Raw genomic sequence first — 12,703 nt, forward strand, 5'->3', positions numbered from 1 at the left:
CTTTAACATGTGCTGCTTTAACATGTGTTGCTTTAACATGTGCTGCTGCTTTAACATGTGCTGCTTTAACATGTGCTTCTTTAACATGTGCTGCTGTTTTAACATGTGCTGCTGCTTTAACATGTGCTGCTTTAACATGTGCTGCTTTAACATGTGCTGCTTTAACATGTGCTTCTTTAACATGTGTTGCTGCTTTAACATGTGCTGCTTTAACATGTGCTGCTTTAACATGTGCTGCTTTAACACATGCTGCTTTAACACGTGCTGCTTTAACATGTGCTGCTTTAACACGTGCTGCTTTAACACGTGCTGCTTTAACATGTGCTGCTGCTTTAACATGTGCTGCTTTAACATGTGCTGCAGCTTTAACATGTGCTGCTTTAACATGTGCTGCAGCTTTAACATGTGCTGCTGCTTTAACATGTGCTGCTTTAACATGTGCTGCTGCTTTAACATGTGCTGCTTTAACATGTGCTGCTGCTTCAACATGTGCTGCTTTAACATGTGCTGCAGCTTTAACATGTGCTGCTGCTTTAACATGTGCTGCTTCAACATGTGCTGCTGCTTTAACATGTGCTGCTGCTTTAACATGTGCTGCTGCTTTAACACGTGCTGCTGTTTTAACACGTGCTGCTTTAACATGTGCTGCTGCTTTAACATGTGCTGCTTTAACATGTGCTGCTTTAACATGTGCTGCTTTAACATGTGCTGCTTCAACATGTGCTGCTGCTTTAACATGTGCTGCTGCTTTAACATGTGCTGCTTTAACATGTGCTGATTTAACATGTGCTGCTTTAACATGTGCTGCTTTAACATGTGCTGCTGCTTTAACACGTGCTGCTTTAACATGTGCTGCTGCTTTAACATGTGCTGCTGCTTTAACATGTGCTGCTGCTTTAACATGTGCTGCTTTAACATGTGCTGCTGCTTTAACATGTGCTGCTTTAACATGTGCTGCTTTAACATGTGATGCTGCTTTAACATGTGCTGCTGCTTTAACATGTGCTGCTTTAACACGTGCTGCTGCTTTAACATGTGCTGCTTTAACATGTGCTGCTTTAACATGTGCTGCTTTAACATGTGCTGCTTTAACATGTGCTGCTGCTTTAACATGTGCTGCTGCTTTAACACGTGCTGCTGCTTTAACATGTGCTGCTTTAACATGTGCTGCTTTAACATGTGATGCTGCTTTAACATGTGCTGCTGCTTTAACACGTGCTGCTTTAACATGTGCTGCTGCTTTAACATGTGCTGCTGCTTTAACATGTGCTGCTGCTTTAACATGTGCTGCTGCTTTAACATGTGATGCTGCTTTAACATGTGCTGCTGCTTTAACATGTGCTTCTGCTTTAACATGTGCTGCTTTAACATGTGCTGCTTTAACATGTGCTGCTGCTTTAACATGTGCTGCTTTAACACGTGCTGCTTTAACATGTGCTGCTGCTTTAACATGTGCTGCTTTAACATGTGCTGCTGCTTTAACATGTGCTTCTGCTTTAACACGTGCTGCTTTAACATGTGCTGCTTTAACACGTGCTGCTGCTTTAACATGTGCTGCTTTAACACGTGCTGCTTTAACATGTGCTGCTGCTTTAACATGTGCTGCTGCTGTAACACGTGCTGCTTTAACATGTGTTGCTTTAACATGTGCTGCTGCTTTAACATGTGCTGCTGCTTTAACATGTGCTGCTGCTTTAACATGTGCTGCTGCTTTAACATGTGCTGCTGCTTTAACATGTGCTGCTTTAACATGTGCTGCTTTAACATGTGCTGCTGCTTTAACATGTGCTGCTTTAACACGTGCTGCTTTAACATGTGCTGCTGCTTTAACATGTGCTGCTTTAACATGTGCTGCTGCTTTAACATGTGCTTCTGCTTTAACACGTGCTGCTTTAACATGTGCTGCTTTAACATGTGCTGCTGCTTTAACATGTGCTGCTGCTTTAACATGTGCTGCTGCTTTAACATGTGCTGCTTTAACATGTGCTGCTGCTTTAACATGTGCTGCTTTAACACTTTGGCTGCCATGGGTTAAATTAATGATATACCATAGATTGCCAGCGCTATTTGTCTATGGAGAAAGTCCCCTTCTTTGCAGGGCTATAACTTTTTAAATTCTATTGCTACATTGCCATTATTAGGGCCCATTCAAAGTCCTATATGTATTGTTCATTGTGTAGCAACGTTAAACTTTTTCATTCACATATTCATAGTAAAGTATGGTCTAATGTATAAGTATGTTTTCATCTCTTTCTGCAGCTTTCTCCAGAACGTGATCTATAGCCCCAAATGCATTATATTGATGATGAAATACAGTTTGATGGCAATCCGCGCGATATAAAAAATTCCAACTAGACGTACTTCTAGAAGTTACTACACGTCATCTGATGTTGACCGGATGGGCGAGGGGGCGTTTATAATTCCGTGGGCAGCGTTATACCAATCATCTAATGTGGGTCAAATGTTTTAACATGTGCTGCTGCTTTAACATGTGCTGCTTTAACATGTGATGCTGCTTTAACATGTGCTGCTGCTTTAACATGTGCTTCTGCTTTAACATGTGCTGCTGCTTTAACACGTGCTGCTTTAACACGTGCTGCTTTAACATGTGCTGCTGCTTTAACATGTGCTGCTTTAACATGTGCTGCTGTAACACGTGCTGCTTTAACATGTGCTGCTGCTTTAACATGTGCTGCTGCTGTAACACGTGCTGCTTTAACATGTGCTGCTTTAACATGTGCTGCTGCTTTAACATGTGCTGCTGCTGTAACACGTGCTGCTTTAACATGTGCTGCTGTAACATGTGCTGCTTTAACACGTGTTGATTTAACACGTGCTGATTTAACATGTGCTGCTTTAACATGTGCTGATTTAACACGTGCTGATTTAACACGTGCTGATTTAACACGTGTTGCACCTACCGGAGTGTATTAACACGTGCTGATTTAACATGTGCTGCTTTAACACGTGCTGATTTAACACGTGCTGATTTAACACGTGCTGATTTAACACGCGCTGCTTTAACACCTACCGGAGTGGATGAGCATGTGCTGCTTGAGGTTCTGGATGCGTGTGAAGCGGACCCCGCAGGTGGGGCACTGGAAGGGCCGGTCGGGGCCGTTGGCGCCGGGTCGAGCCGAGGGGCTGATGTAGAGGTGGTAGGGGTACTGGATGCCCTCCAGCCTGGAACACAGACAGACGGGATTCAGAAACACTGTACGTGTCGCTGACCGGACAGTGGTGTAGCACTGGAGTCCTGGACTGATCTTCATTGATCATTTTAATTGATCAATTGCTCTTTTTTTTTTGTAATAGGCCCTAATCATTTGGCATAAGCTATCGACAGCTAGTGCATTTTGTTTGGCTATTGGGTCACAAAGTAAATAAACTCCCATTGAAACGGTGACCGCTGTGTCATTTATGTTTAACGTAGAGCTTTTTTTATTTGTACGTCGTCGGCTCTTTGATGCCAGAGTGGAGTGGACTCGACCTCGATGACTCGGACTGGGACTGGGACTCGGGTAATGATGGGGACTCGACTCTGGCTCTTCTTTGGTGACTTGGACTTGAACACACTGGGGACTCGAGACTCGACACGGACTCGAGATTTAGTGACTCGACTACAACACTGACCAGCAACACCAACTCACCCACTCACTGCACACACTCACCTCTAAACACTCACTTGGATGCTTTAAACACTTTGTAACACTACACCATATTTGATCCATGTATTACTAAAAGATGTGCACTACATCTCTACCTCATTTTTGCATCTTTGCATTTTGTACTTTGTAGTTTTGTATATTTTGTAGCATTTGGTCTTTATTCTTGTTGTACTGTATTGTACCTCATCCCATTTCTGCTTTGCACTATATAGTATTGTATATTAGTATATTGCATAGTATATTATATTGTATGGTAACTCAGTTACTTCTATTCTGCATCGAACATTGTACATACCGGTATGTATATACTGATATACTGAACACTGACTATTTTTACTTCTATTTTACATGCTATACTATGTTATTTTATACTTATCTTTTGTCTTGCACAGTCTCTGGAGCGCAACAGTAAGAAGCATTTTGTATAAAAGTATTCTGTACTTCTGTATGACAACTATTAAAGAAACTTGAACTTAAAACTCTTGTTTTCAGGGTTCCCACAGACATAAGTACTTTTCCAAGCACTATTTTTCTTTTAAATGCTGTTTTTTTATAGAAAAAAAATCTGGTCCAATATTTATGGATAAAATGCAATTTCCGACAATTAGTTACACTTTAAATGGAAAGAATGTATTTCTTGATTCAGACAAATTTTATCATGGATGAACAAAACGTTCAATGCGAATGATTTATTTGAATTTCAAGGACTTTTCAAGGACCTTGTTAAGAAATGGGCTGTTTTCAATGAATTCAGGGCCTTGACTTTTTTTTTTATCAAGCACTTTAAGCACTCCAATGACCTTGTGCGAACCGTGTTTTACTGTATGAAGCACAATCTCATACAGAACCAAGCATTTCACTGTATTGTACATGGCGGCACGGTGGTGTAGTGGTTAACACTGTCGCCTCACAGCGAGAAGGTCCAGGGTTCGATTCCCGCTTGGGGACCAGGTTTCCACGTTGCCAGGTACCCAGGTGGGGTATCTCCCGGGCCTTTCTGTGTGGAGTTTGCATGTTCTCCCCCTCTGTGCTCGCAAGGGTTTCTCCCCCCCGATAAGAGAAACTCAATGGAAAAACATGCACAACAGATCGCCGACGCTGTCGCATCCCTGACGAAGACGGACAGGAGCACTTGGATTGGTCCCCGGGGCGCGGTACCTCGCCGACGCCCCTATCTGCTCCCGGCTGCCCTTGGGGGGGGAAGGACGACGGGATGGGTCAAGTGCAGAGACTCAATCGCATCGGCGACACAACAATTGCATGTGTGTGTGTTCCTGTGTGTGTGTGTGTGCCGCCCATCGCATGTGTGTCACTGCATGCCAAATAAAGACTGCTCCAAAGTCCTCCATTATTATTATTATTATGTACCTTATATGTGACAAATAAAACAAAACATGAAACCCCAAACTCGATTGTGGTTGCTGGGTTGTCCAACACTTGTTATTAACCCGTTTCTAATGACACTGACTAATGTGTTCCCAGTAGGACGCTAGTAAGCCGTCACGTAAACTCTATTGTGGCGTTCCATTGACTTCCTAACATGTTTACACCGTTGCCTGGCATCATTACAGTCCGCCCGGTGGTCATGCTGTTGCTATTCCTAACGCAGCGCTCGGCGATGATCTAAGCGGGCGTGGAGCCCCGTGACTGACGTTTCCTCGACTCGTAGCGCCCGATCTGCAAGTCTTAACAAAGCCGGTTACCTTTGTGAGCTCATTTCATCATTCATGTCTTCTCTATTCTACTAAAACTGAATCAAACCATAAACAAGGTGGCCTGTTGGGATGTTAGATCCCAATGTGAAAAACTGTGATTTTATACGTCTGCTCATTTTACTGTTGCTATTATTTCACTTATTTTTTGTATCTCTACGCCCCGCTATCTATCCACTGGGTGCTGCACACTATGACCTTTATCATGTTTTGTAACAGATTACAGAAATTCAAGAAGCCTATTGGAACGCGAGGTTCCGATATGATTTTATTAATATAAATATATTATAAATATTATTATTACCTCTCGTCGTCCTCCGTGTGTCCCCCGGCATTGGACGTGCTCTGCATCGACGGCAGCCCCTCCGACACGCCCTCGTCCATCGAGCCTGTCGAGCCAAGCAGGCAGAACGTCATGTATTAACTAGGGATGTCCGATATATGGCATTAAAATGCAATATCGGAAATTATCTGTATTGGTTTTCAAAAAAATAATAATAATTATTTTTTTTTACATTTATTTAACCTTTATTTACCCAGGCAAGCAAGTAAGAACAAATTCAGATTTTATTTATTGTCAAAAGTATGCATAATGTTGTGTTAATTCCACGACAAGAGATATGTAATGTTAATTACCTGAAATTATTCCGTTTTTTTTGGGGGGGGGAAACCCAGCATATATCGGTATCGGTTGATATCGGTATCGGAAATTAAGAGTTGGACAATATCGGTATAGGTAAAAAAGCCAATATCGAGCATCCCTAGTATTAAGCCTTTCACTACCACACTACAGACGGTTAACTCTTTCACTACCACACTACAGAAGGTTAACATTTCACTACCACACTACAGAAGGTTAATCTTTTACTACCACACTACAGAAGGTTAACCTTTCACTACCACACTACAGAAGGTTAACTCTTTCACTACCACACTACAGACGGTTAACCTTTCACTACCACACTACAGAAGGTTAACCCTTTCACTACCATACTATAGAAGGTTAACCTTTCAATACCACACTACAGAAGGTTAACCTTTCACTACCACACTACAGAAGGTTAACTCTTTCACTACCACACTACAGACGGTTAACCTTTCACTACCACACTACAGAAGGTTAACCCTTTCACTACCATACTATAGAAGGTTAACCTTTCACTACCACACTACAGAAGGTTAACCTTTCACTACCACACTACAGAAGGTGAACCTTTCACTACCACTACAGAAGGTTAACCTTTCACTACCACACTACAGAAGGTTAACCTTTCACTACCACACTACAGAAGGTTAACCTTTCACTACCACACTACAGAAGGTTAACTCTTTCACTACCACACTACAGAAGGTTAACTCTTTCACTACCACACTACACACTACCCTTTTTTTTTTTTTTTTATTATTCAACAAACATGACCATGTTCACGTCTTAAACTCATACTGAGGCCTTAGTTTTGGTTTTAAATTGCATATCATCATTCATTTATTTATTGTCACACAGAGCAGAAGAATTTTGCCAAAACAAACCAACAGTATCCAGCTGCAGAACGGCAGACCAGCCACACTCTCAGAGCCAAACGCATTTCCTTTGATTTAATTATACATCAAATGATTTATGAAGTTAACTTTTCACCTGGATAATGTCAACATTCAGGGTGAATGTAATGTGAGAAATTGGGATAAAAAAAAATTATAATTAATTTGGGTCCGAGAGTGTGGCTGGTCTGCCGTCATGTTTGTTGAATAAAAAAATAATAAAAAATAATTTTTTGCCGATCCCAATCTTCGGACATCCCTACTCTGTATTGTATATTGTATATATGTATATTGAACACTTTGTTTACACTTGTTTACATACAGTACTTTTGACTTTCTATTTATCTATTTTTTATCCAGGCGCAGAACAGAAAGAAGCATTTCATATAAAAGTATTCTGTATGACAACTAATAAAGAAACTTGAGGCTTTCCCCCCCCCCCCCTTTTTTTTGTTTGATTTCCATATTTGTTGAGCCAAAGAAAATGTTCCATCTGGGTGGACAATAAAGTTATATTAAATTAAATAAAATTTCAAATAAAAACAAATAATAAAAATAAATAAATAAGATTCAAAGACAGCTTGCAGGTGAGGGTGCCAGGAGGGTGAGGGTTAGGGTCAGAGGTCAGGAGGCCGCACCTATGGAGGACGACTGGGGGCTGATGAGCAGCTCCTCCTGCGCCCGCTCGCTGCCCGGCACCGTCTGCTGGTCGCTGAGGGAGGAGGCGCTGACGGGCTGCGAGGCCCCGCCCTCCTGCACCTCCTCGTCGCTGAGCCGCTCCACCTTCACCCTCACGTCCTCCTCCTCCTCCTCCTCCTCCTCCCCCGCCGGCACCTTGGACGAGCTCTCGCACGTCGTCAGGAAGTCGCTGAGCCGTCGCACCGCCGCGGCGCCGCCCCCACCCCCCGCCACGTCGGACGTCCCGCCGGCGCCCCCGCCTGGCTCCAGGCAGCAGCGCGGGCTCCCCCCCGGGAGCTTCTTGTCCGAGTGGAAGCGCCGGTCGATGCCGAAGGGGAAGGTCCAGGGGAAGGCCAGCGAGGACGACTCCACGGGCTGCTGCTGCTGCGCCGCCGCGTCCTGGAAGGAGGAGGAGGAGGGCGAGGGGTCGGGGACCTGCGGCGACGCGCCGGCCGTCATCATCATCTGCGCCGGCAGGCACTTCAGCGGGCTCTCCGGGGGCGACGCCATCATCATCATCGACGCGAAGGGCTTGCGCTTGCGCCGCGACTCGCGACACATGGAGGGCAGGTGGCGCTCCATCATCACGCTGCAGTCGGACGACACGGGCGACAGGCTGCCGTCCAGCGGCGTGAGCGCGCGGTGCGACGACGAGGCGCTCTCCGCCGCCGACTCCTGCGGCTTGTCCCCCGCCCCCGTGTTGTTGCCCCCGCCCCCCCCCCCGGGGCCCCACAGCACGCTGGACTTCATGAACTCGGAGCAGGTGCCAGCCACGGCGAACATCTGCATGTAGCTCGCGGCCGCCAGCACGTCGATGATGTTCTCCGTGCTGACGGCCAGCGTGGAGGTGTAGGCGTAGTCCAGCAGCGGCGCGAAGCCGCTCACCGTCACGTGGTGCAGGTCCAGCACGAACTTGTCCTCGTCCTCCGGCCGGCCCACCAGCTTGGAGCGGAAGAACTCGCTGCAGCACGCCAGCACCACCTTGTGGGCGAGGAAGAGCTTGTCCTGCACGCGGATGGTGACGTCGCACAGGTGGCCCTCGCAGCGCAGCGCGTTCAGCTTCTCCAGCACCTCCTGGCCGTGGGACGGGGAGCTGTGCGTGAAGGTCTGGACCCCCATGGCGGGGCGGGCGGGCGGCCGGCTGCGGTGCGAAGGACGACGCCGCCTCCCTCCTGCGGGGGGAGACAAACACACCACGCTTTGGTTTGTGAAAAGTGAACATTTGGAGCTGAAGTCGGGGTTCCGTCGACGACAACAACAACAACAACAACATGGTAAACGGTACATTTATAGAAGTGCTTTACAGTTTTGTGAACGGTGTCATTTTGATTTATTGTCGGTCAGCTGAGCCGATCAACGTTCTGAAGGATTATCTCTCAAGTGCCTATTCATGTGCAATGATTTTAATGATCCATTCTATTCAAAAGAACAACTGAATTTAACTGAAACTGAACATTTTAACTGAATTTAAACTGAAACAGAAAATAACAATTTCGGGGGTTTGAATTTTCGAATATTCGGTCTCTTAACTCATTCAGCGCCAGCCCAGTCACGAGAAAAGTCGGGTTAACTTGCCAATCGTTCAGCGCCAATCACGAGAAAACTCGGGTTTTAATCGTTATTTCTTTTATTAGCTATATCCATTAATTTTCATCCATCCAGCCTGATGTTATCGTTGGGAATGGGTCTGAGCTCGCAAAAGGGCAAATACCGCCGCCTGCGCCTTCCAGCCGGTATTGCACTCCATTATAAATGGTGGTTTCTTTTCTGAGCCGATCTGAGCCGTGCGGGCGGGGTTTAAATACTCCGGCAGGACGAGCGTTTACCACGTTACATCTGCGATTGATTGATTTCAGGAAGATTCGATAATCAGGCGAAAAATTACAATGTGATAAGTATATTCCACTAAAACGCTATTATCGCGTCTTTTCCTGGGATTACTAAGAATCACCAAAACTATACTCAAAACGGTATAAAACGGAAATGTACGGATGAAAAAACAATCCGTTTCGTGCATGTTGACTGGAAGCAACACACTGATAATCGACGGGTGTATTAGGAAACAGTTGGCCGAAAATTATTAATATAAATATATATATATATATAATGTATTTTATTTTATTTTTTAGCTACCTGATTATGGCAAAAGACATGATTATGGCTAAACTTAACTTAAATAATATTAATAATCACTATCACTTCAGGACTGAAGAGCTCACGTTACGCGTTGCGCATGTAATGACTGAAGCCGCGTTTTGATTATGTCATCACAACAACACGTTAGGTTACGAACGTAACCCTGTTCTTTAACATTCTGTGATATTTTTTCGTGCTAAAACCCTTTCGGCCGAAAGCCGAAAGTGCCTTTTTGAACCATTTTCGTCCGATAATTTTCGGTGGCCGAATATTCGGTGCATCCCTAATTTTAAGCACTCGCAAATCTCACAGTCTCCCCATTGATTAAAGCGATGGCGTTCTAGCGCCCCCTGGCGCTGATTGAGTTAAGAACAGTAGACTATTTGAAAATGATTTGGGTCAGTCATGCACATCCCTAACGTAAACAGCCGGGAAGCAGCGAGGAGCCAGTGAGGGGGGGGGGGGGGGGGAGGGTAGACAGCGTGGTGGACGAGATGCCAAGTTACATAACGACAATCAAAGCAGATGCGCTGCGGCGCGAGCCAGACCCATGTGCTTGCAGGGGGGGGGGTAGACAGGCGCGGGCCAGAACCATGTGCTGCCCAGTCCACTACAGGATGCTGAGCAGCTGTGGACTCTCTGAGGAGGCAGGAGAGAGTTTCCATCAAACAAACGCTCAACTCCAAGGGGCTCACGCAGGGAGAGCTCTCGCTCCCCTTCAGAGAGGAGGAGGAGGAGAGAGAGGGGTAGAGAGAGAGAGGGAGGGAGAGAGGGGTAGAGAGAGAGATGGGGGGAGAGAGGGGTAGAGAGTGAGATGGGGGGAGAGAGGGGTAGAGAGAGAGATGGGGGGAGAGAGGGGTAGAGAGAGAGATGGGGGGAGAGAGGGGTAGAGAGTGAGATGGGGGGAGAGAGGGGTAGAGAGAGATGGGGGGAGAGAGGGGTAGAGAGAGAGATGGGGGGAGAGAGGGGTAGAGAGTGAGAAGTAGAGAGAGGGAGAAAGGAAAGAGTGAGAGGAAGAGAGATGGGGGGAGGGAGAGAGAGGGGTAGAGAGAGAGATGGGGGGAGAGAGAGAGAGGGGTAGAGAGAGAGGTGGGGGAGAGAGAGGGGAAGAGAGAGAGAAGTAGAGAGAGGGAGAAAGGAGAGAGTGAGAGGAAGAGAGATGGGGGGAGAGAAAGAGGGGTAGAGAGAGAGATGGGGGGAGAGAGAGAGAGAGAGAGAGAGAGAGAGAGAGAGAGAGAGAGAGAGAGAGAGAGAGAGAAAGAGAGAGAGAGACCAAGGGAATATACACCCAGGCCATGTTGGCCCAGTGAAGGTGATGTGAACTACAGGCCCAGTCTGAGGAGGTACAGTGGGGTGGTGGTGGAATATGAAGCCATGGCTAAACAGACCTGAGTTAGCCCTGACTCCACCACAGTGACTTAACCCTTTCACTGCTGCACTACCAAAACGGTTAACCCTTTCACCACGACAACACACAGAAGGTTAACCCTTTCACTGCCACACGACAGCCGGTTAACCCTTTCACTCACTGCCACACGACAAGCAGTGCATGGGCAAGGCTAAGAGAATAATCAAAGACTCCAGCCACCCAAACAACTGCCTCTTTGAACTGCTGCGGTCAGGCAAGCGCTACCGGAGTCTCATGGCCAGCACAGAGAGACTCAGAAGGAGCGTCTATCCCCAGGCCATCAGGATGCTCAATGAACAATGATTGCTCAATGAACAAGGGTTGAACAATGAACAATCGTAACAACCATCAAATGCACTCACAGCACACACATCCACACGCACACACTCACTTTAAACAAACAACTCACTGCAGCACCCACTTTAGAACACCTAAACACACTTTATATTTTATCTTTATACTCTGTACCAAAGAAGACAATCACACATGTTGATTTTTATCCTTAAGTCATTGCTAGGTAAGCTGCCCTTATATATCTCCAGACTTCTGTCCTTTTATACTTGCTTTTTTAATACCAGACGAGCAGCAAATGGGATGCTGTTAAATGTTCCTTTGATGCAGTCAGAGCTTGGTAAAGCTGCATTCTCCCACTATGCTCCCTTTTTATGGAATACGCTGCAAGTGAAACTTTGTCTACAGGCACTTCCTACTGTGAATGCTTTTAAAGGTATGCTACGATTAGCCCTTTATGAAACATGTAACTGTTTTACCTGATGCTATTGTTGATGTGATTATGCTCCTTGCCACTGCACAAATGACCCTCTGTATTTATATTTGAATTGTATGTTTTTTTGTTTAATGCCCTGTTTTATGTTGAAACTTGTTGTGTGCTGTGTTGGTCAGGACTCCCTGGAAGAAGAGATCTTGTATCTCAATGGGACATTCCTGGATAAATAAAGGATAAATAAAATAAAAATAAAAAATTTATTGGCAAAGAATTTGCACTACAAGGGTTTCCCAGCAATTACCTAGACTGTGGCGACCCGTCTAATTAGTCTCGCCACAGTTGTATAAAAAAAATATAAAATTATTACAAAAAAAAGTATTATTTAATTTTTTATTTTGTAGTATTTTTTTAAATATAAAGTTTGCCACTAGGGATGTATCAGTAGTATTGGCAGTGGTAGTAGTCGTAATAGCAATCCACTATATTTTTTATTTTCTAAAAAATAAACCAGTTCAACACAGGTAACCACTTTTGCTTCATTTCTCTGATGGCTCAAATGTCTGCTCTAGTCCAGTGCTTCCCAAACCTCTCCTCGAGACACCCCAGCCGTTCCATGTATTTGTTCAATTCCACCACCACCACACCTGATTCAACTAATAAAGGGCTAGTTAAGTTCAATCAGGTGTGCTGGTGGTGGAATTTAACAAATACATTGAACGGGTGGGGTGCTTCGAGGAGAGGATTGGGAAGCACTAGTCTAGTCGATTTTGTGTTTTGAGCACAAAGTTCATCATAGATCTAGCCTCTTTATTTTGCTCTCAAAGTGCACCAGATT

At 45.3% G+C, this 12,703-nt stretch overlaps 1 protein-coding gene across 2 annotated transcripts in view; it reads right to left on the reverse strand.

The window, feature by feature from the left end:
* Window positions 1–12,703, reverse strand: part of zbtb44 (zinc finger and BTB domain containing 44) — a 52,200-nt gene that overhangs the window by 29,265 nt on the left and 10,232 nt on the right. For both annotated transcript variants that reach the window (XM_084313379.1, XM_084313380.1), the window contains exons 2-4: window positions 7,558–8,769; window positions 5,685–5,769; window positions 3,032–3,183 (exon numbers count right to left, since the gene is read on the reverse strand). In XM_084313379.1, the coding sequence (XP_084169505.1) occupies window positions 3,032–3,183; window positions 5,685–5,769; window positions 7,558–8,716 (1,396 nt within the window). In that variant the 5' untranslated portion in view covers window positions 8,717–8,769. The remainder of the gene's footprint in view (window positions 1–3,031; window positions 3,184–5,684; window positions 5,770–7,557; window positions 8,770–12,703) is intronic.

This window comes from Notolepis coatsorum (genome assembly GCF_963971535.1).
Source record: "Notolepis coatsorum genome assembly, chromosome: 1".
In the NCBI taxonomy this organism is placed as follows: domain Eukaryota; kingdom Metazoa; phylum Chordata; class Actinopteri; order Aulopiformes; family Paralepididae; genus Notolepis; species Notolepis coatsorum.